Source organism: Phascolarctos cinereus, unplaced genomic scaffold (genome assembly GCF_003287225.1).
Source record: "Phascolarctos cinereus isolate Bilbo 61053 unplaced genomic scaffold, phaCin_HiC Scaffold_2;HRSCAF=192, whole genome shotgun sequence".
Classification (NCBI taxonomy): domain Eukaryota; kingdom Metazoa; phylum Chordata; class Mammalia; order Diprotodontia; family Phascolarctidae; genus Phascolarctos; species Phascolarctos cinereus.
In genome coordinates, this window is record NW_027555625.1 from 33,603,637 (window position 1) to 33,627,155 (window position 23,519).

General features: G+C 41.1%; 1 protein-coding gene and 1 pseudogene across 2 annotated transcripts in view; both read left to right on the top strand.

Moving 5' to 3' along the window:
- The first annotated feature begins 61 nt into the window (after nt 1–61).
- On the top strand, nt 62–14,120 carry LOC110196304 (uncharacterized). The gene is made up of 4 exons (XM_078149276.1): nt 62–7,105; nt 8,804–8,930; nt 9,657–9,752; nt 11,508–14,120. Exon 4 carries the CDS (start codon nt 11,547–11,549, stop codon nt 12,345–12,347), a length of 801 nt encoding a protein of 266 aa, XP_078005402.1. The 5' UTR covers nt 62–7,105; nt 8,804–8,930; nt 9,657–9,752; nt 11,508–11,546; the 3' UTR covers nt 12,348–14,120.
- Nucleotides 14,121–18,798: 4,678 nt separating this feature from the next.
- LOC110196301 (uncharacterized) overlaps nt 18,799–23,519 on the top strand; it is a 30,036-nt pseudogene continuing 25,315 nt past the window's right edge. Inside the window, exons 1-2 of the transcript XR_013484430.1 lie at nt 18,799–18,982; nt 20,423–20,513. The product of XR_013484430.1 is annotated as an uncharacterized LOC110196301 (transcript). The remainder of the gene's footprint in view (nt 18,983–20,422; nt 20,514–23,519) is intronic.

Below are 23,519 nucleotides of genomic sequence, written 5' to 3' on the forward strand. Positions count from 1 at the left end.
CCTACAAGAGGAAGAAATATCTTACTGTACACCAGAGACTTCATACTTAAAACATCCTTAATAAATGTAAGGAGTGTGGGAGGGCTTTCCCCCACAACTTATATCTTATTTGACATAAAAAAAAATCATACTGAAGAGAAACCTTATGGATGTAATGAATGTGGGAAGACCTTGAGAGTGAGGATCCAACTTACTCAACATCAAAGAATTCATTCAGGAAAGACATTTTAAGAGTGCAATGCTTGTAGGTTGGCCTTTAAATGGAGGACATTATTTTATATCAGAGAATTCATCCTGGGGAGATTTGTAAGGAGTGTGGGAAGGCCTTCCATTGCAATTCAGATCTTGTTAGACGTCAAAAATTCATGTTGGAGAAAAAACCTTATGTGTGTAGTGAATATGCGAAGGCCTTCAAGAAGAAGCCACATCTTACTTGGTATCAGAGAATTCATACTGGAGAAATTCTTTATGAATGTGAGTAGTGTGGTAGGCCTTCCATCGCAAATCAGATCTTTCTCAGCTGAGGGGCTCCGAGGGGTCTGGGTTTCAGGGTGCACAATCTAAACGTGGGTTTCTAAGACCCTTAGTACAATATACCCTTATATGGAAATATTTGCCTAAACACAAAGGATCAGGAAGACTTTTCATAACTATTTAAAAGTTCTGCCTAGAGACAGATAAGCAGGAAGCCCCTGGTGGTTGAGCTAGCAATCTTTCCCAGTGTTTATCTTGCTTGGGGAATTGGAACACAGGTCACCTCTTGCTTAATGCACAGGAAGTGTTTGCAAATTCATCAAGTTTTACTGCTTTGGGGTACAAAGGGAATTTATGAGTTTTAGTACTGAGGATACTTCATCTATCTCACTCAATAAGATTCATTCTTTCCCTCTCACCTTCCCTTATTTCCCCTCCACTGTAAAAGCCTTTTCTTGTCTGTTTCATGTGAGATAATTTACCCTATTCTACTTCTCCCTTTCTCCTTCTCCCAGTATAATCCTCTCTCACCCCTTAATTGTGTTTTCCAGATATCACCCCTTCATATTCAACTCACCCTGTGCCCTCTATGTATCTGTCTATACATACATAATAATTTTATGATTTCTCTTTCCTATTTACCTCTTCCATGTTTCACTTGACTCTTGTATTTGAAAGTCAGATTTTATATTCAGCTCTGGTCTTTTCCTCAGGAATGCTTGAAAGTCCCCTATTTCATTGAAGGACCAGAGACTGATTCTTACAAGTATAAAAAGGACCATGAAAGGATCTGGGTGGGATTAAGGTGTGTGGTAAACAGTCTGGGCTGGGCCAGGTGAAAGAAATGTCAAGTAAGCTCTTTAAGTAATCTAGGTTGGCTGGTTTGACCGGTGATCTGGGCTGCTGAAATAGATGGAAAATTTCAGGGACTGGGTTGCTTTTAAAGACATAGTCTTTAACTTTAGAGGGTCTAGTTGCCATCACCCTAGGGATCCAAGGGCAAGATATAGATCAGGAAGACTGGAGGTGGGATACAGTGGGAGACCTTTGTCCTTTGAAGCTAAAGTCTTCAGGAGTTCTCACTTTGAGTGAGGCAAAGCCCAGTTCAGTGATTAAGGCTGGTTTAGAAATGAGAGGTGGGGGGAGGGGGGAGGGGCATCTAGGTGGCTCAATGGATAGAGCAGTGGCCCTGGATTCAGGAGGACCTGAGTTCATATGTGACCTCACACACAACCCTTACTAGCTGGGTGACCTTGGGCAAGTCACTTAACCACATTTCCTAGCCAAAAAGAAATGAGAGGAGGAATGGTCCCTTTTATCTAACAAAAAATAAAATCATTCTGAAAAGGGAAGACCCTCTGGGTTTCTGGCGAGAATAGAAACAATTTCTATTTCCATTCACCCTGAGCTACTGGAGCCCAAAGAATGACCACTAAGTGGTGCTTGTGCTGGGACCTAGAGCCAGGAGAGCCAGAGTGAATTTGGGTTTAAGGTATTGTCTTTAAGAAGGAAATCTAGCCAGTACATTGCAAGGGCATGATAGCCCATATGGACACAGGGAGAGGAGAGGAAGGAGCTTAGTTGCTCCAGTGGAGCTGGCCAGTTGGGTCCCCAGTGAGGCAGCTCAGACTACTTCCTTACAGGTTATTGTTTGTCCTTCATTCTGAAGATTGACATGTCATCAGGAAGGTGGTGCTTTGACTTGCAAATGAATTAGATTTAAGTGAGGGAGCGCTGTACTGGGTCACTAGCCTCACTTCCTCCTTTGAAGCCATTTGAGTCCAGTGGTAAGATACAGATGAGCAAGACTTGAAATGGCCCCCGCTATTGATGGATCTACAACTTGGAGCAGCCATTCTTGAAAGCACTTTGGAATAATGCTGAGACAATTACTAAAGTGTGCACCTTCTCTTTGGCCCAGCGATATTACTGTTAGGTGCAGAGGGATCAGAGAAAGAGAAAATGACCCACATGTACAAAAGCATTGATAGCCGCCTTTTTTTGGTAGCAAAGAATTGGAAACTGAGAAGATTCCCATCGTTTGTGGTATTATTGTGGTATACAACGATGATGGAAAAATATTGTACTGTAAGAAATCCCCCCAAGGAGCTTTTTCGTGGAACCCAAGGAAGCCTTGTATGAGTCACTGCAAAATTGAGTAAGCAGAGCAGGAGAAAAATTTATCCAATGTCAACATTGTAAAGACAAACCACTTTGAAAGATTTAAAAATTCTGATCAGCACAGTGACCAACCATTTTTTTTCTCAAGAGGATTTCTGATGAAATATGCTACTGAACTTCTAACGTTTATATGATTGACTTTTATACTTGACATTCCAGTGAATAATCTGAATTAATTTCTTTAAATATTGACAGATTTCCAAGTGACTCTTAAAAGTATTCTCCAGCATCACAGTTCAAAAGCATGCATTCTGGGATACTTGGCTTTCCTCCTAGTTTGGACGTGACCAATGTGGGAGTTTGTTTTGCCTGCCTATGAGTTGTTATTAGAAGGATTTTGCCTATCCCCACCCCCCACCCCAATGTAGAGGGGGAAGCTGGAGTGCTAGAAAACAGATTTTTGTTAAGGGTGACCCTCCTTTAGACTAGAGGAGGAGGAAGGATGAGAAAAATCCCTTTTGGAATGTGCATGCCTCCCTCTTGGTACCCCATCATGCCTTATTGTCAAATGTGAAGTAAGGGTTTAAGGCTCAAGTTCTTGATTCATATCTCCTTTCTGGGAAGATGCTGTGTTCAAGTGAATTAATCTAGAGAGTGAAGAGGCAGCAAAGTGCAGAGAAAAGAGTAGCTTCTATGTGAGAAGGCTTGCATTTGAGAGTTAGCTGCATCATCATGGATCAGATCTGATCCATTTCACACATGTTTTCATGCCTCTCCAGCTGGGTTCATGGGATATATCCTAAGGTCTCTAACCTTCTTTTTCTCACCTCCCAATCGCAATGATTTTTTTTCCTGCTATTTTTTTTTATAGTCTACCCTTGTCTTGAAAATGAGCTTGTACTCTAAAGTATTGTTAGGTTTCTTCACTTGCTGTATGAAGCCCTGGAAATAAACATGGAATATATAAACATTGACATACATGTGTATGTATATACATGTTTATAAAGCTACATGTGTACACATGAGTTTGTTCAGTCATTTTGAGTCATGTTTGACTCTTCTTGACCCCATTTAGGGTTTTCTTGGCATGGATACTGAGTAGTTTGCCATTTTCTTTCCTAGCTCATTGTACAGATGAAGAAACGGAGGCAAGCAGGGTGAAATGACTTGCCCAGGGTCGCACAGCTTATAAGTATGTAAGGCCAGGGTTGAACTTAGGATGTTGAGTCTTCCTGACTGTAGGCACAGCCCTCCATGCACTGAGCAATCTAGTTGCCCTAGTACACGTGAATACACACATACATATAGGGGATAGCCTTGTTTTTTGTTTTTATTTTTTTTTTTTAAGAAACTATTCTAAACCACAGATTACATTGGAAAAGTGTCATGGTGTGCTTTTCTTTTCTTTTTACACCAGGGCCCTCCCCCTTGGTAGGGGCTTTCCTAAAGCAGAGTCAACTAAAGAGTAGTTATTTTGTTTTGCCTTGTTTAATGCAGTTGGCTTGTCAACGACAAGTTGTGTTAATCAAATCATATTTTAAATACACTTTAGAAGTCTAAAGGACTCTTGTAGTATATGCTTTCAGAAAGCAAAGCCTCCTTTTATGGATATAATAGGTGAATCATTTTGTTAATAAAAATAATTATTCCCTTACTGATTAGTTGAGTATTTTTGGTTTTAAATGAGAATTTTTTATATTTCCTGTGGTAAATCTGGGCACCTGTGTAGTTCAAATAATGAGACATTTTGATCATTTTCTTGTCATTTGGTACATTGTTTTGAGACTTCATATACAGACTCATAATCAAAAGTGTCACAAGGGCTTCATGCACATTGGATTCCTAAACAAAGCCATTCAACGAGAAAAACTTGTCCTCCAAAGTCCTGAAGTTAGACCTCCATTAGTGCCTCAGTTGGGCCAGAAATGTAGCTTACATTGACCGTTCCTAAGTCCCATCTTATTAAATTCATCCCATTCTTCCAACTTCTTGAAGTCTTTTCAGATCCTTGTTCTTTCATCCAACGTGGATGAAAGGGGTTGAATCACTGGCTCACCAGGATCTAAAGTCACCAGCCTAGATTATGAAGAATCAGTGTTCTTCCTTACCTTTGTGAAGAATTTTCCAAATGTTTGTTGCCAAAAACGACCACTGGCCAAAGAATGGCCCTTTTTTAAAGCCCATCTGTGTAAGAAAGCTTATGAAGGGAGACTGAATGTACACAGCAATTGAAGCAATTATAGTTACTTCTCCAATCAAGGCCGTAGCCCCTGAGCTACCTGGCTGTTTTAGCTTGTGGGTAATCCAGAAGAGACATGATGTCAGCCTACTGTTATGCTGGTAGCTCTGTTTGAAGACTTCTGGCTGGAGAACAGGCTTCCCTGAAAATGTTTGAAGGGTGCAAAGGTGATTGGAAAACAGACTGGATCATCTGTGCAAGGAATGAGTGGTAGAGAGCAATTAGACAAGTTTCTTTCATTTTTTTTATAAGCCTTTGTGCTATTTCACCACAGACATTTCAAGAAAAAGAGTTCTTTTTCTTTACCCTCCAAAATTTAATCCTCTTTTATGCCAAAGAAGTAGTCGCACAAAAATACCAGTGGTAGTGACTTATCTGACAATTCCTAAAACATTCTCCTTTAATGGTCTCCATCTTCTCTACTATCAGAAGTTGTGATGTTTTTAAATTTTATTCTTAATTTATGGAATAAAAGAAGCATTTCCATCACACAGTATAGTGAAAAAGATTTATTGTACTTAAAACTGCAAATCTATGTACAACTTGCTATTCCTTTCAAATATACAATAAAACTATAATGTAAATTTCTTTTTCTTCCCATCCCTCACTCTAGAGATGGTTACCTTTAGACACAAATAGATGTGTGTATGTGTGTGTTTGTGTAATGTATATGTATACATGTAAAATTCTATATATACCTCAGTTTATCAGTTCTTTCTCTGGATGCAGATAGCATCTTTCTTCATATATCCTTTATATTTAATTTGGGCATTTGTAATAGATAAATTATTCACTCAAAGTTCTTAAAACAATATTGTTGTTACTGTGTACAATGTTGGTACTCATTTTTTCACTTTTATTATTCCAAGCAAATCTTTCCATGTTTTTCTAAAATCTCATAGCTCATCATTTTTTATAGCTCAGTAATATTCCATCACATTCATGTACCACAGCTTGTTCAGCCATTCGCCAATGGATGGGCATGCTTGCAATATCCACTTCTTTCCTGCCAGGAAGAGAGCTGCTGTAAACATTTTAGAGCACTTGCTTCTTTTCCTTTTCCCCTAACCATCTTTGGAGATAGACCATGTGGTGGTATTGCTGGCTCAAAGGGTCTAGGTAGTTTAATAACTCTGGGCATGATTCCACATTGCTCTCCAAAGTGGTTGGATCATTTATTATTGCACCAACAGTGAATTAGTGTCTCAGTTTTTCCTCCTCCCCTCCAGCATTTGTCACTTTCCCTTTCTGTCATTTGAGCCAATCTGTTAGGTGTAAAGTGATGTCTCTAGTTTGTTTTCATTGACATTTCTCTAACTAGTAATGATTTAGACTATTTTCATATGACTACAAATTGTTTTGATTTCTTCATTGGAAAACTGCCTGTTCATCTCCTTTGACCATTTAATAAACTGTCTGTATAAATTTTCCCCCAATTTTCTGCCTTGCTTCTAATGTTGGCTGTTTTTGTTTTATTTATATAGAACTTTTTAATTTAATGTAATCAAAATTATCTATTTTATGCCTGACTTTGCTATCTGTCCCTTGTTTATTTATAAATTGTTCACCTATCCATAAGTCTGATGAATAATATAGTCACCTTTTTTTCCCAGTTACTCATAATTCAGCATATTTTGGTTGTTTTTTTTAATTGTATTTTTGTAATTTTGTGTGCTATGTGCTGTTGGGTCTGCTCTTTTTACACTGTCACTGAATACACATCCTCTACTGCTCAGAATTCCTCATCTTTTTTATTTTCAAGTATATAAATGACAGTAAATTCATATGCCATTTTTTCTAGATGTTCTTTACTGGTGAGAATTCAGTTTGTTTCCAGGTCTTTGCTGCCCAGAAGAGTGCTCATATGAATGTTTAGTGTAAAAACTCAGTTGTGGCCTTGGTCTGGTGATAGAGAAAGGGAATGGCAACATGGTACAGTGAGAATAGCCCTGGATTTGCAGCTGAGAGGACCGGGTCTCAAAGTGCGCATCTAGCATTCATTCCCTTTTTGACCTTAAGCAAGCCACTTTTCTTCTCTAATGAGCAAATTAGACTCCAGAGTCTCTTCCAGCTCTAAATATATGAATTGGAAAGTTATGGTCCTTTAACACCCTTTTCAGCGTAAAAAAAATTGTTCACATGCTGTTACAGACAGGAGGTTATAGTCCCCCATGCTTGCCTTTGCTCTTCTGGTTCCAGGAACATTGAACACAATGGTGTTTGTTTCAGAGCAGCACATTTTAAGAAGCACAGCGATTGGATGAAAAGAAGGTAAGTGCCTTGGTGGTGAAGTGATCAGGCCAATTGGTCAAAGGAACTGGCTGTATTAGGATTGGAAGAGAAGACTTATAGCTGCATCTGTTTTTGTGTTTTGTTGTTTGTTTTTTTTAAGGCAGTTGAGGTTAAGTGACTTGCCCAGGGTCACACAGCTAGTAAGTGTCAAGTGTCTGAAGCCAGATTTGTATTCAGGTCCTCCTGACTCCAGTGCTGGTGCTCTATCCACTGCGCCACCTAGCTGCCCCTCACATGATAGCTCCTTGAGCTATTTCATTTTCATTGTTTATTTCAGTAAGTAGAAATGGAATTAGCCATAATACTGCTTCAACTTAGAGGGCAGAAGTAGGAGCTATGGGTGCACATTATAAAATGAGAATACACACACAAAAACACACATTTAAAATTGATGTCATTGGAACCTTTTACCACAATAAGAATATTGAGCACCTACAAAGTGCCAGGCATCATACTGAGTGTGGAGGATACAAAGTATGGCAGTAATGGCTCCTTCCCTCCAGGAGTTTGCCAACCAATTGGGAGGAGTTCTGTTTTTAAATTTTTTGTTTAGTTTTTAATTCTTAAAACAAAACAAGCATTTCCAATACATACTATAATAAAAGAAAAAGATGATTGCACGTGAAACTCTGAGTCTGTTATGTACAATTTGCTATTCCTTTTTAATATATATAAAGTTATCATGTAAATTTCTTTTCTTTCCCTTCTCTCACCCCCCATCCTAGAGATGGCTGCTATTATGAGATAAAAGTAAAATATATTAGTTCTTTCTGATTGTGGAATTACTAAGTGTCTGCTGAATATCACGCACTATACTGGGCTACAAATAAATAAATGAACCAATCTCTTGTAGCAAGGGAAAGATGAAATGACTGAAGAAATGAACATTCGATCTTTTGGGCATATCAATTTTATAATAAGGCATGACAACTGCAGATCAAATTGGGACTAGGCCCCTTCCTCAACTTTTGGCTGGACCCAGAATATAGGGGGAGATGTACTTGTATACATTAAAAACAAAGCCAATTAGTTAGAAACAAATACTACGATATCAGGTAACCTGATTTCTAATTGGAGGAATGATTATTGGCTTTGGATGTGAAGAGGTAAGTGGGGAACAGACTCAGTTCCCTGAATTTAGAAAAAGGTGTACCCGTCCAGTCAACAGTGTATATAATCAAAGGAACTTAAAATAACTAATTGTTCACTATGGGGCCAGTTGGCAGATAAGACATATGTGTGGCTTGAAATGCAGAATTGTGAGAACTCCTTATATCAGTCTTTTTGGGTCTGACTGGGTTTCTGGTCAGCATAACCTAGGTCCTTAGTTAAGGGTCTCCAAACAGCAAGCAGAGAGAGGTGTTCTGATTTACCAGCCAGGAAAGACTAGGTTCAAACAATGCAAAAATTTTTTCTCCCAGTTCCCTCAATTGAATAAATTTTCTCCACAAGACAAAGTTGGACTAGACCTATAATTGAACAGAAGACAGAACTCAGCTACCTCCACAATCCAGTCCACAAAATGGAGTCAGTGTGGTTGACTCAAATTGCCTCAATTCCCTGTACCATTTGCTGTCCTAATGCCCTGCATTCTGTCACCCTGCTGACAAGCTGTTTACGTTTGGACTTTATAGGAGAGCTATAGCTGGGTAAGCACAATTGTTTTTGTTATTTCAGGAATCAGTGACATTCAAGGATGTGGCTGTGGAGTTCACCCAGGAAGAGTGGGTACAATTGAACCCATCTCAGAAAACGCTGTACAGGGATGTGATGCTGGAGAACTATAGGAACTTGGTCTCTTTGGGTAAGAACAGCCACCCCTTTGGAGTCTTGATATGTACTATGACAGCTTTCAAGATTTTAACAGTTATTCTTTGGTGTACAAGAGGAAAATATTCCTGATCCTTTTGTAGCCAAGAGACAGATTACTTGTACTACCTGTTTCCAGGAAAAAGGTCTTTGCTTACTATGCCTGGAAACTGATTTCTTGATTTGTTATTCTTGAGAATGTGTCTTCCCCTCTCTGTTGCTTCAAATCCAAGATTTTCCTTTTTAATCCCAATGTAGGTTTCATCATACAAAATGTTGCACTGTCTAAGCAGGGAGTGAGTCAAATGAACAATTTTTGCCCCAAGTCCTACTCAGTAATCCATTCTACCATAATATAGTGGTCTTTTGTATGTCCTTGAGGTCTGCCTAGCATAGAGCTTAAATTAGTCTTAAATTCTTTTATTAAGTTTTGTGTGGAGGCTTGTTAAAAAGATGTAATTCCTCCTTGCCCTGACACCTTAAAAAAAGAAAAGAAAACACCCTACTTCTCCCTCCACTCAGCCCATTGAACCCCATATGTTTGAAAAACAAAAATCTCAAGACAAAATCAGATAACATCATGCCTTTGGTGGTATAAGATACATTCAGTGCCCTTATTCCCCCACCTTTGTGTTAAGAGTTGGAAGGAGTATTTCATCTATCTCTTCTATGATGGAACTCTGAAATACCTCCCTGACACTTTTTCATTTTCAATGACCAGGATTTGCAGTTTCCAACCCAGATGTGATCTACCAGTTGGAAAGAGGGGAAGCATCTTGCATGCCAGAGACAGATATTCCAAGAAGCAGCTGTCCAGGTGACTACATAAAAGCCAAGCAGATGGGTGGCTGCAAAATACTGTTCTGTTGGTCATTTTAGGTCAATGCTCTTCTAAAATGTTGCACATAGTGGCCTGTCAAAGCTTCTCAGGCCTGTTGAGAGGAGCTGAGACTTTCAAACTTCTTTTTTTATCCCAAGGAATTACTTTTTTATGTATCTCTTTACTGAAATGTACTTCCATTCTCAAAGAAAGTTGTTGCCTTAGTACAGGGTAGTTGGCATGCTCCTGCCTCACTTGCATGAATTCATTCTCCCATTCCAAATAAGTACATTCCTGAAGATATTAAATAATGTGCTCTTTTTGCTTCTTAGTTCTCTTCTGATATTTTCTTATATTTTGTTTTAATGATTGTCTTGCTTTGCTGCTGTTAGATTTAAAATATTTCATCCTAACCTCATTCCCTTTTCTTCATTGTATCATTTTATGTGCCATCCTGATTTTCTTTACACTTTGAAATTATGTTTGTAAAAGGCACGTTATTCTGTTCATATGACAGGACTTATGTAGCCATATCCCCATCATTGGACCTATATGTTTTCAGTATTTTGCTATTTCACAGAAAGCTCTTGTGGAAATTTTACGGAGAGTTCTTTGTTTGCTTTCAGTTACATATTGAGGATGCTGACCTAGTCCTGGGAGCATTGGGTCAAAGGACATGAACATTTTTGTAGCTTTAGCTGAAATTGCTGTTCTTTTTTTCAGAAAAAATGACAGTAAGGGGCAGCTAGGTGGCACAGTGGATAGAGCACCGGCCCTGAAGTCAGGAGGACCTGAGTTCATATCTGGCCTCAGACCAAACACTTGACACTTACTAGCTGTGTGACCTGGGCAAGTCACTTAACCAGAATTGCCCCCCAAAAAAAAATTATTAAAAAAAATGGCAGTAGCATCTTTATGTGCAACTATTTTGACATAATTGTGAAAATTTATCATTTTAAAGTATCTTTGCTAATGTGATGGCTACTTATTGCTTGTTTTTCTACTTTCAATATTGGAGTTTGAGTAATGTTTAAGATAATTATTAATAATTTCTCCTCTCAAAAACAACTATGTCTTACTCTTACAGATTTCAATCAATTCCTTAGAAAGTAGATATATTTGATTTTTAGATGACATTTATGAGAGTGATTGTCACATTTTCCATCTCATATTTCTTCTTTATTCTGTTTACTTCATTTATCTATTTCTCTTCGTTGCTTGGAACTCAGTTCTCTATTTTTTTTTTCTGTTCAGGCTTTTCTCTTCCTAGTTTTACCTCAAATGATAAAGATACATTTGCAAGTTCTCAAAATCATGTTTTCTTTTTTTTTTCTGAATATACTTATTCCATTCGAATGCCAGACACTGAAAGTAGAGTAAGAGTTCATTCATCCTTCGAGGTAATTTCATCATCAGTTAGATTATTTACGTGTGGTACCTTTGAGTCTTCATATTTTCAAATAAGATAAATTGATTCTTAGTGAACGACTAGTAAGACTATCCTTTTCAAATGAGAAGGCAAGAGAATACCTCTAAAACCTAGTTTTAAAAAAAAGAGAGGGGGCAGCTAGGTGGCACAGTGGATAGAGCACCAGCCCTGAAGTCAGGAGGACCTGAGTTCAAATGTGACCTCAGACCAAACGCTTGACACTTACTACCTGTGTGACCCTGGGCAAGTCACTTAACAGCAGTTGCCTAAAAGAAAAAAAATAAAAAAGAGAGAGTTAATCAGGTTTTTATTCTTCCTTTCAGAGATCAGAGTATTTACGGGAGATAAACCTTTCTCGTGTAATGAATATGAGAAGGCCTTCAGGGATAAGGCACAACTTAACTCTGCATCACAGGGTTCATACTGGAGAGAAACGTTATGAATGTAATGAATGTGGGAAGGACTGCAGATATAAAGGACAACTTACAGTGCATCAGAGAATTCATACTAGAGAGAAACCTTATAAATGTAGTGAATGTGGAAAGGCCTTCAGGAGGAAGATACAAGTTACAGAGTATCAGAGAATTCATACTGGAGAGAAACCTTTTCAATGTAGTGAATGTGGGAAGGCCTTCAGGAGGAAAATACAACTTAGAGTGTATCAGAGAATTCATGCTGGAGAGAAACCTTATGAATGTAGTGCATGTGTTAAGGCATGCAGGGATAAGACACAACTTACAGTGCATCAGAGAATTCATACTGGAGAGAAACCTTATGAATGTAGTAAATGTGGAAAGACCTTCAGGGGAAGGTCAAGTCTCACAAGTCATCAGAGATTTCATACTGGAGATATATGTTATGAATATAAGGAGTGTGGGAAGGGTTTCCTGTACAACTCAGATCTTCTTCTACATAAAAAAATTCATGGTATAAAGAAAACTTATGAATGTAGTGAATGTGGAAAAGCCTTCAGCAGGAAGACACAACTTACAGTGCATCACAGAATTCACACGGGAGAGAAACCTTATGAATGTGGTAAATGTGGAAAGGCCTTCCTGAGGAAGTCATATCTTACTGTACATCAGAAAACTCATACTGTTGATATCCATAATAAATTTAATGAGTGTGGGATGGTTTTCCCCTACAACTCGGATCTTATTTGACATCAAGATATTCATTCTGAAGAGAAACTTCATGAATATATTGAATATGAGCAGTCTTTCAGAGTGAGAATGAAACTTACTCAACACCAAAGAATTTATTCAGGAAAGAAACCTTAAGAATGTAATGCATATAGAATGGCCTTTAGGTAGAGAGTACGACTTTATGTACATCAGATAATTCATCCTGGTGAGATTTCTCAGGAATGTAAGGAGTGTGGGGAGGAGGCTGTGCATTCCAATTCAGATCTTACACAACTTACAGTGCATCACAGAATTCTACTGGAGAGAAACCTTATGAATGTAGTGAATGTGGGAAGGTCTTTTGGAGTAAGACACAATTGACAGACTTGCTCAACATCAAAGAATTAATTCTGGAGAGAAATCTTTTGAGTTTACGGAGGCCTTTAGACTCAGCACATTACTTTATGTTCATCAGAGAAATGTTACTAGAGTCATTTTTCCTCTCTGCAGAGGCCTGTAAAGAGGCAAAGATTTAGTGTTATCATCCTATGTACCTTCATGGAAGGAGAGGTTATACTGGCTGAGGCAGAGGCTGCTGAGTGGATAGTGGTATAGGGACAGCCTTAGTATTAACTTTGATCCCTGGGCATATGGCTTGCAAGACACTTGGGGATGACGTCTTGGCCATGAGATGAGGCTGTGCCTGATGAGTGATGAATAATTGTTGACAGCTTGAGGAATATATCATAATCTGAGCTGTGTTCCTGATGTTGGTGCTGCTTCTGCTTCTATTCATTTTTGTAGCCACTGTGGACCTTACAAATTTGAAATCACCTTAATTAAAATAAAGCATCACAAGGGTGTGTGGCAGATGTTAGTGCAATGTAATTTCTGCCCAGTGACCTGAATGTCCAAGGAAAGAAGTTCACTGAAGTGCAGGTAAACAGCAGGATTAACTATTATCTTCTCATTATAACCAAATGCCTTGTCATCTAATTAGTGACACATATGAAAAGTGAATAAAATTCCCAATATGGTTGAGGAATAGGAACAGTTTTCAATGAAGTTATCAGAACAATCAATAATAATGAAAATGATTTAAGTCACTATTGATTAGGGAAATGCAAATGAAAACAACTTCGAAGTAATATGTCACTTTAGCTCAGATTGGCCAACATGGCAGAAAAAGAAAGTGATATTCTGGAGGGGGTGAGGAAAAATAGAGACAGTAATGCACAATGCAGAACTGGTCCGACCATTCTAGAGGAAAATTTGAAACTGCACAAAGGGCTATAAAAGTGTGCCTACCCTTTCACACATCGATAGCACTACTAGGTCTATATCCCAAAGACATCAACAGAAAAGGACTTATGTGTACAAAATGTGTATAGTGGGTTTTTTTATGGTAATAAAAATTGGAAATTTGAGGGGATAACCATCAGTTGCTGAATGAAGTGGTTGTATATGATAGTGATGGAATATTATTGTGCTCTAAGAAAGGAGGGAGATAATTTTTCCTGGGAAGACCTATATAAATAGCTGTAGAGTTAAGTAAGCAAAATCAGGAAGTCTTTGTACACATTAATAGCAATATTTTTAATGATGATACCATGATCAATTGTGAATCACCTAGCTATTCTGATCAAGAGAATGATCTAAGACGATTCCAGAGGACTCATGCTGTAAAATGCTGTTCACCTCCAGAGAGAGAACTGACAAACTTAGTATAAATAGAAGTATAACTTTTTTCACTTTTCAAAATTTTCCTGCTTTTTTATGACATAGCTAATAAATATGTTTTACATGATTTCACATGTATAGATGATACATTATTTCTCTTCTCAGTGGCTCATGGAGAGAACTCAATTGTAACTCAAATGTAACTCTGTTTATGTTTTGTTTTGTGAGGCAATCGGAGTTAAGTGCCTTGCCCAGAGTCACACAGCTAGTAAGTGTCTGAGGTCCATATTTGAACTGAGGTCCTCCTGGCTCCAAGGCTGGAGCTCTATCCACTGCGCCACCTAGCTGCCCTGTAATGTTTAGGTAGTATCTTTTTAAAATGATGCCCTAAAAGCATTTGAAATCACTCATGACATGGATCATATTATACTCTTAAAACTTGGATATTTCTGTGGCAGAGAAGAAAAGCCTAAGAGTTCTGCCTGTCTCCCTGAACCTCAGTAATGTGTTGCCAGTTCTAGCCACGTGGGTGCAAAGTCTAATGTGAGCCAAGTTTTGGAGGTCCAAGATTGTTCCAGTGTGGCCATCCCCTCAACCATACTTGTCCCATTAAGCTCAGTGCCTAGAGCTGTTACTCTCGTCCACCTCCTCTTCAATGATTTTGAGGCATCTTGTCACCTCCTGGCAGGCAGGTAACATATAATCAACTTCTAAAGACAGACTGAAAGCAGTGTTTTATCCTAGAGTCAGTCAGAATTCTTTTTGTTCTGCAGTCATTTTTTAGTTGTGTCTGACTGTGACCCCATTTGGGGTTTTCATGGCAAAGATACTGGAGTTGTTTGCATTTTCCTTCTCTAGCTCATTTTACAGATGAGAAAACTGAAGGAAACCGGCTTAAGTGACTAGCCCAACATCATGCAGTATCTGAGGCTAGATTTGGAACTGAAGAAGATGAGTTTTCCTGACTCAGGCATGGCTCTCCACTGTACGACCTAGCTGTCCAATCAGAAAGCTACTGATGCGCTAGAATGGAATGATACGGTTTGACCTGTGGTTTTTGAAGATGAATTTGCTGATTGTGTAGAGAATGTGTTTGAAGAGAGAAAGAATGCCCGTGTGTCTGTTTAGTTCTGGGCCTATGATTTTATCCTTATGGGGAATTCAGTGTGGAGGTTACCTATGCTCATCAAGATGGACAATTAACTCTGTAAATGATTATCCTAGACCTCGACAAACCATGATTCCAGGGTACTGCAGATAAGCATGCTGCTCTGCTCATCTCTTTCTGGAGAGGTGATGGATTTAAAGTACAAAGTGAAACTTACATTTTGAGGTGTGACCAAAATGTGTTTGTGTGTGTATATATATTATGTAGGTTATACTTTTCTTTTTAGTCCCATGAAGGAGAAGAAAAAGTAATTGCTAAAAATAAAAGTGAATTTTTTAATTAAAAAAAAACCCCTCCTGTAATGAGAGTCTATAGAATGTCTGGACTTCCTGAGATCAATACACGTAGACCACCATTACATAAGGGTCAGCTAGGTGGTGTAGTGGATAGAGTGCCAGGCATGGAGTCAGGAAGACTTATCTTTCTGAGTTGAAATGTGGCCTCAGACACTTAGTGTCTGTGTGATTCTGGGCAAGTCACTTAACCCAGTTTGTTTCAGTTTCGTCATCTGTAAAATCAGGAGAAAGAAATGGCAAACCCCCCAGTATCTTTGTCAAGAAGACCACAGATTGGGTAATGGTCAGATCTAACTGAAGTCACAGAGCAACAGCAAGAACAGTGTATATTCATGTGTAGACGGATGTGTGTACAAACACACTTCTGTGTGAGCTGTTTGGAGATTTGTTGGAGTCTTTGTCCTTGTCACCTGTGTTGAGCTCAATGCCTGGCACGTAGTAGATGCTCAATAACTTTGTGATCATTTGATTGGTTTGAAGGGCTACCCCAGGCAAGAAGGATTAGAATTCCTTATTTTGGCTCCAGAAGGTAGGATTAGCAATAATTGCTAAAAATTGCAATGAGGCAAATTTAGGTTTGAGTTAAGAAAACTTGCCAGTAAGACCTATCTGAATGTAGAATTGGGTTTCCTGAAGAGGTAGTTGGGACCCTAGGGAGCATTCAGGTGGCCTCCTTGGAACACCTGGAAACTGATCCCTATACCCAGGGCTTACTTAAACACAGCAGCACAAGGTGAGGAACAAGAACAGCATCCTTATACTTCAGAACATGTCCAGTAACCATGAGTCAACACTGTCTGTCCTGAATGGGAAGTCATACCTCCTTCCCTCTCTCAGTCTTTTTTCCATGTCTTGCTAGATGGTGGAGGCAGAAGAAATGGTACAGATTACCAGCAAGAGGAGTTAGGAACATGTATGAGGCTTTGTTCCCATAGGCAGATGGGCAGAGAATGTGGCAGAAATGATTTATCATGAAGATGATGGCAGATGATGCTAATGCAACATGTTAAGGGAACTGGAGATAGTGGGAGAAGTGTTTCTCCAGTGCATCTCCTGTGACATAGACCTGCATTGATGCGCCACTCCCAACGTTCATATGGACTTTGTGTCTCACCTGTGGTGGAGCCTTCTGAGCTCATATTGGTCTGATCAGCCACTGTTGGGCACACTACTTTTTTTTTTAAAGATTCCTTAATTTATGTATTTTTAGTTTTCATCATTGAGTTCACAAACTTTTGAGTTCCAAATTTTCTCCCCATCTTGTCCCTACCCCTACCCCAATACAGCATGCATTCTGAATACACTTTACCATAATCTGCCATCCCTCCTATCTCTTCCCCCTGCTCCATCCACCCTTCTCTTATCCTTTTCCCCTTCTATTTTCCTATAGGGCAGGATAGATTTCTATACCCCATTGCCTGTATATCTTATTTCACTGTTGCATGTGAAAACAATTTTAAGCATTTGCTTTTAAAACTCTGGGTTCCAAATTTTCTTCCTCCCTCCCTCCCCTCCCACCCTCATTGAGAAGTCAAGCAACTTGATGCAAGTTATACATGTGTAGTCATGCAAAATACTTCCATAATATTCAGAAGTGAGAAGACATTTTTAATTATTTCATCCTATCTTGTTGAAAATAAAAATCCATGGTAAAATTATGAGGTTGTGATACAAAACACATTTAGTATGACACACTTTGTAAATCTGACCTTTTTAATTTGCTTGGGGCCATTCTCTCTTCAGGGAACAGGTATTATCAGATGCAAGAAATCTTGCCTCTCTGATTTTCAAAGGTAACAATATCTCAGAAGAGCAAGGGGAGAGAGAGACCCCCCTCCCTTATTTTGGAATTCCTCCTCCTCTCACTGCAGACGTGGTGGGTTATATTTGTGGAATGTGACTTATACTGTCTGAGGCAGTAAAGATGTTACCTTTCTTCAGTTGCTTTCTCTCTATATTCCTTGTTATAAGAGATGATTCTTTGTATAGGAAAGGGGAAAAATATATTTGGGTGGGGGAATGCAACGTAAAAACAAACATACCAATAATATTTTAAAATACAACCTAGAACTTTGTGCAATGATAAAAGCACTCAGCCTATGACAAGAGTTAGTTGCCACAGTCCACAGAGTGCAGTCATCAGGACTGAGTTCAAATTTGGCCTTAAAACTTTCTTAGCTCTGTGACTCAGGGTAAGTCATTTAACCTTGTTTAAAGCTCAGTTTCCTCACCTCTAAATTGAGCCAGAGAAGGCAATGGCAAACCACTCCAGCACCTTTCCCAAGAAAACCCCAAATGGGGTCAGGAAGAATTGAACAGGACTGAACAGCACAGCACCTACAATTTCCTGGTCCTGTTCTCTGCTGCTTTTTGAAAAATTGGACATTCCCGTTTCTCCTGTTGTTCCTCTCCCATTATTCATGATCTTGCAGTATCACAGTCACAGGCTCGGCAACCACATCTGTCAGTTCTGTCAGGAGTAAGGGAGAAAGGAGGGGCAGCCACGTGGTGCGGTGGGCCATGACATCCCAGGGCGAGGACTTGACTTGTCAGTGAATTGGCTTTAAGCGAGGCAGAGCCGTGCAAAGGCACCAGCCGCACTCTCACCTCCACATTCACCAGAGTCCAGTGGCAAGACATAGGTCAGGCCAGCTGGTGATGGCTCCTGATGCAGTGGGAGACCTTGGCCTTTCCCGGGTCTCAGTTCATCTGAGGCAACACCCATTCAGTAATTAAAGGCTAGGCTAGTAACTGAGGCAAAAGACGGACTAGTTTGTCTTCACAAGAGTCAGTCTGGGATGGAAAGACCCTTATTGCCTCATAGAGTTCTGGGTATGGTGTAAGGAAGACGAGTTCAAATCCAAGTTCAGTCACTTGCTAGCTCTGTGACCCTGGACAAGTCACTTCACCGTAGTTTCCACATCTACAAGATGGGGGCTATAACAGCCCCTGCTTCCCAGGGTTGCTGTGAGGACCACGTGAGAGAGTCATTGTACAGTACTTAGCAGTGCCTGAAACACAGTAAGCTCCGCGTAAACGTCAGCTCTTAGTTTCATTTAGTCCATCTACCAAAGGACTGGCACTCATGAGGTAAGGGGAAGAGCGGAGGGGGCGGGGCTCCCGGCAGGAACGGCGGGGCAGGCAGGGAAGCAGGGCTGCATTCCAGGCTGGGGGAGGGGCCCGGCCCGGGGCATGCGCAGAGGGCGCCTCAGCCTCCAGACTAGATTCTCAGAAGGCCGCGCTCACCTCGAGGGCGGAGCTCCTGGCAGGAAGGGCGGGGCAGGCAGGGTAGCGGCGGCAATCCAGGCTGGGGGGTGGGGCCCGACCCCAGACATGCGCAGAGGGCGCCTCAGCCTCCCGACTACGATTCCCAGAAGGCGGCGCTGGCCTCACGGGCATTATCCAAGCTTACGGGCAGGAGGACTGCACTTCCGTCTAACTATGAAACTTCCGCCCCCTTTTCTCTCCGCCTCTTCCACGCTCGCTGGTTCCAGCTTCCCCTTTTCTGCCCTGGGCTGAAGTGTGACGGGGTGAGCGGGGCCAGGCCCAGGCGGAGCCGGTGCGGGGGTGTGGCGGGGTCGGAACAGCGGGGGCTGCCTGGGGAGCAACCGGAGAATGGGAGGAGCTTCCGGCAGAGGAGGAAGAAAGCCCCTGAGGGGCTCCCAGAGGTCTGGGGAGGGGCGGGAGTTGGAGGCCGAGCGGGTGGAGGCAGAGCCTGGGGGTAGGTTGTATTCCTCCTTCAGTCACACCCGCTTCTAGTGACCCCGCTCGGCGCCTGACCCCCCAGGTCTCAGGCCTTGCCCCGTGCCCATAGTCCCTAGGAATGTGCTCCCAGGGTGGGTCTGTCTGGTCCTCGGTGCGGACTTCCGTGGCCTCATCTCTTCCCAGCATCCTCCTGGCTAGCGCCTCCTCCCGGAAGCCCTCCCTGATGCTGCCGGGGCCCCTTGTTCGTCACCTGCCGAAAGGGTCACCTGTCAGTTCTCCACTTTGTCTCTAAAGATATTCTGGCCCGAAGACACCCCTCCCCCCTGCCCTCGAGAGGAATGACAGCTTCCTTCTGGACCCCTTCCCCCCCCAGAAGAGAAATTGTTGAGGTTCAGGATTTCTGGCACCCCGAAATATCAAGAGCAGGAATGAATGTCCAAATAAATTCGACCCAAACCTTTCAGCGAAAGACAAGGTTTATCAAGGATCTGCCACGTTGGCCAGACTCTTAAGGCATCTAAACATTTGGGACAGAATATTGACCAGCGGGCTAGAACACCTCTCGGCCATTGCCTAGAGTGTAAGAATCAGAGCACTTTAATGGAGACAGGAGGGATCTTAGATACAAAAAGACTGTGGGAGGGATCTAGGAGTGGCCAGGTAGTTTGTGGAGGAGAGGTCTGGGAGCAGGGGTCTGGCAGGGATCTTGATGGGGGTGACTGGGAGGTAGAATGGGGTCTAGACCATAGGATCAAGAGTGGGAAGTGTCTGAGGGTGATTGGGAAGTAACAGACAATGAAAGCTGGGCTTGGTTAAGGGTAATAGAATTGGGAGATTGGGCATAGGCTATAATGAAAGGCCAGTTAATAAGATTATAGCCTCAGGGAAATGCTCAGACTTAATCAGTCAAGTGGGAGTGTTCAGGGAGAGTCCAAGTTTGGGTTTTCTAGGGCCTGTAGAAAAGTGGGACCCAAATTCTTTTTGGGGTAATGAGCAAAGATCTCCACTTGGGCCCGTATCCCGTCATTTCCCCCTCAAACAAATGGAACCCCAATTCTTTTCAGGTGAGGGGCAGAGGTCTTGACTTGGGCCTATACCCCATCAAAATGACCGTTTCCTTCTGGCCTTTTCCTACCCCCACCTCCCAGTACTATGCCCCCCTCCTTGATCTGCCCTGCAGTGGAGGAATAGGAATTTCTAGTCTCTGAGCAAGGGAGACCCAACAGCATGACCCCTAACTCTCCTGGTTCTCCTTTCCTCCCCAGCTTTATCTTGTATAGCCTCTGCTCTGCCCCAGTAGATGAGAACCTTGAGGAAGAGGGAATGGCTTCTGTACTGACAGCCAGGCCAGGAAAGGTGAGTGCCACTTGCTTCTTTCCTGAAATAGCATCTCAGGCCAGAGACTGTGGGATAGGCTTCTTTGTCCTGTACTGTAACGCTAGAAATTGTGGGCATGAGAGAATCATATAACGACAGACACCAATTTATCCTCTCCACACATAAAAAACCAAACAAACATACATTTACTTTGTTGTTGGGTTTTTTTAAATTGTGAGTTCCAAATTCTTCCCCTCCCTCCAGTCCTTCTCCTACCCATTAAGAAGGGGAACATTAGGGTATCCATTGTAGATATGAAGTAATACAAAACATTTCTGATGCAGTTTGGGTTGCTGTGAACCCCAAACTGTCAGGGTATGGGGCAGCATCTGCCTGGATGAATTCAAGCACTGAAACCTTCTTCCAGACAAAAGACAAGTTTTATTGTAAGGCCGACATAGTGGGCAGTATTGTTAGGGATTCTGCAACTTAATGGGGGTCAGACTGATTGTTATGTACACTGAAAAGATTTGGGTGGGATTGAGGAGTGGTAAGTACTCTGGGGTGGGCAGATATGACAGTGAAAGGAATGTCAAGTAAGCTTGAGCTGTCCCCCAAACCCTTCCAAACACCCGCAAACAAAATGGCTCTAAACAAATTCTAAAGCAGGAGAACCCACAAAAAGACAGAGTAAAACAAATTTCCAGGCCAAGACAGCCTGGATGGTTGATCTAAAAGGCATATCACGTCAAGCGGGGAGAGGAGCTCAGTTCGGTGTGGGCACGCAGGCCACGGCGAACCTGGAGCAGGCATGGCCTTTAAGAACTAAATCTAGCCTGTAAACCCCAGGGGCATGATAACTCATGTACTCAGAGGGAGAGATAGGAGGGAAGACAGAAGAGAGGAAGGAGCTGAGTTGCCCAGCTAGAACTGACCAGTTGGGTCCCCAGTGAGGCAGCTCAAACTACTCACAAGTTATTGGTTGTCCTTCATTCTGGAAGAGGACCATCTCATAAGGAACATGATGCCATGACTTGCAAATGAATTGGATTTAAGTGAGGGAGGGCTGTACAAGGTCACTGGCTTCACTTTGTCTTCTGAAGCCATTTGAGTTCAGTGGCAAGATAGAGATCAGCAAGACTTGAGATGGCCCCTGCTATTGATGGATCTACAACTTGGACCAGCCATTCTTTTGTTTTTTTGGTTTTTTGGTGAGGCAAGTGACTTGCCTAGGGTCAAACAGCTAGTAAGTGTTAAGTGTCTGAGGCTGGATTTGAACTCAGGTCCTGACTCCAAGGCCAGAGCTCTATTCACTCTACCACCTAGCTGCGCCATGGACCAGCCATTCTTTTTTTTCTTTTATATACAGTTGGGGTTAAGTGATTTGCCCAGGGTAGCACAGCTAGTGAATGTCAAGTGTTTGGTCTGAAGCTCGATTTAGACTCAGGTCCTCCTGACTTCAGGGCCGATGGACCAGCCATTCCTGAAAGCACTTTGGAATAATGCTGACAAAATTACTAAACTGTGCACATACTCTTTCTCAGTAGTACTATTCCTAGGTGCAAAGGGATCAAAGAAAGAGAAAATGACCCATATTGTACAAAAGCATTGATAGCAGCTCTTTTTGTCGTGGCAGACAGTTAGAAACTGAGGGGAATCCAATCATTTGTGGAATGGCTGAACATGTTTTGGTTTGTAAAGGTGATAGAAAAATATTGTAATATAAGAAATGACACAAGGAACTTTTCCATAGAATCCTAGGAAGACTTGTGTGAATCAATGCAGAATGAAGTAAGCAGAGCAGTAGAAAAATTTATTCAATGGCAATATTGTGAATACAAAAAAATCTGAAAGATTTAAAAACTGATTAACCCAGTGACCACCTATTGTTTTCAGGAGGATTCCTGATGAAATATGCTACCCAACTTCTGACATTCATGTGATTGACCTTTATTCTTGAGATTCCAGTGAAAAATCTGAATTAATTTCTTTAAGTATTGAGAGATTTCACCTCTTTGCTTTCCAAGGGACTCTTTAAAGTATTCACCAGCACCACAATTCAAAAGCATCCATTCTGTGGCACTCAGCTTTCCTCACAATTTGGACATGGCCAGTGTGGGAATTTGTTTTGCTTGCCTATAAGTTGTTATTAGAAGGATTTTGTCTATCTTTTTTGCCGCTAATGTGGAGGGGGAAGTGGTAGTACTAGAAAATAGATTTTTGTTAAGGGTGGTCTTCTTCCTTAGACTGGAGGAGGAAAGATGAGAAGAAGCCCTTCTGGTATAAGTGTTCTTTCCTCCTAGTGCCCCAGTACATCATACATTTTTATCTCATGTATAATAAGGGTTTAAGACTGAAGTTCTTGATTCATATCTGCTTTTTGGGTGAATGCTGTGTTAAAGTGAATTAAACTAGAGAGTTTCAAGAGGCAGTATAGTACAAAGAAAAGAAGACTAAATTTTATATCAGAAGCCTTGCATTTGAGAGTTAGCCATTATTTTTAATAGCCAGTTGACTTGAAGCATAACTAATCATGAGAATAAGATGTTTTTAATTACCATTAATTGAATATGAATTAAAAAAAGAAATAGATCAATATACAAAAAATGGAGAGACAACAAACCCTGAAAGAAATTATTCTGGTGATAAATGTCAGAAAAAGATTTTTAAAACCTAGTCTGGAGGCAAGATCAGAGAATAGTGGAGTCCTTGTTTCAGGGTTGATGGGATGATGGTAATAAAGCATATCTGTGAGAAAGCTATACAACTTATATCTTCTTTGGCTTATGATTTCTCATTGTAGAATGATTAATCTGGAGAGGATAAGTCTGTGATCAGTCCAGCAATATGCAGCATACATTGTGTTCATCGCCCTGACGTCCTCTCGGCCTCTTCTGCTTACAATCACATGGTCTGTTAAATGGCCGTGTTTGCTGTGGAGGGTGCATCTAGGATGTTTTATTGTGTTTAGTAAATGGTAGATAGTGTTGGTGATAAGGAGGTCATGAGATACACGATTTTTCAGTAGTAAGTGACCACTGCTGT

Coding starts and splice junctions, on each gene's coding strand:
- LOC110196304 (XM_078149276.1), top strand. CDS start 11,547: ATGAATATGAGAAGGCCTTCAGGGATAAGGCACAACTTAACTCTGCAT.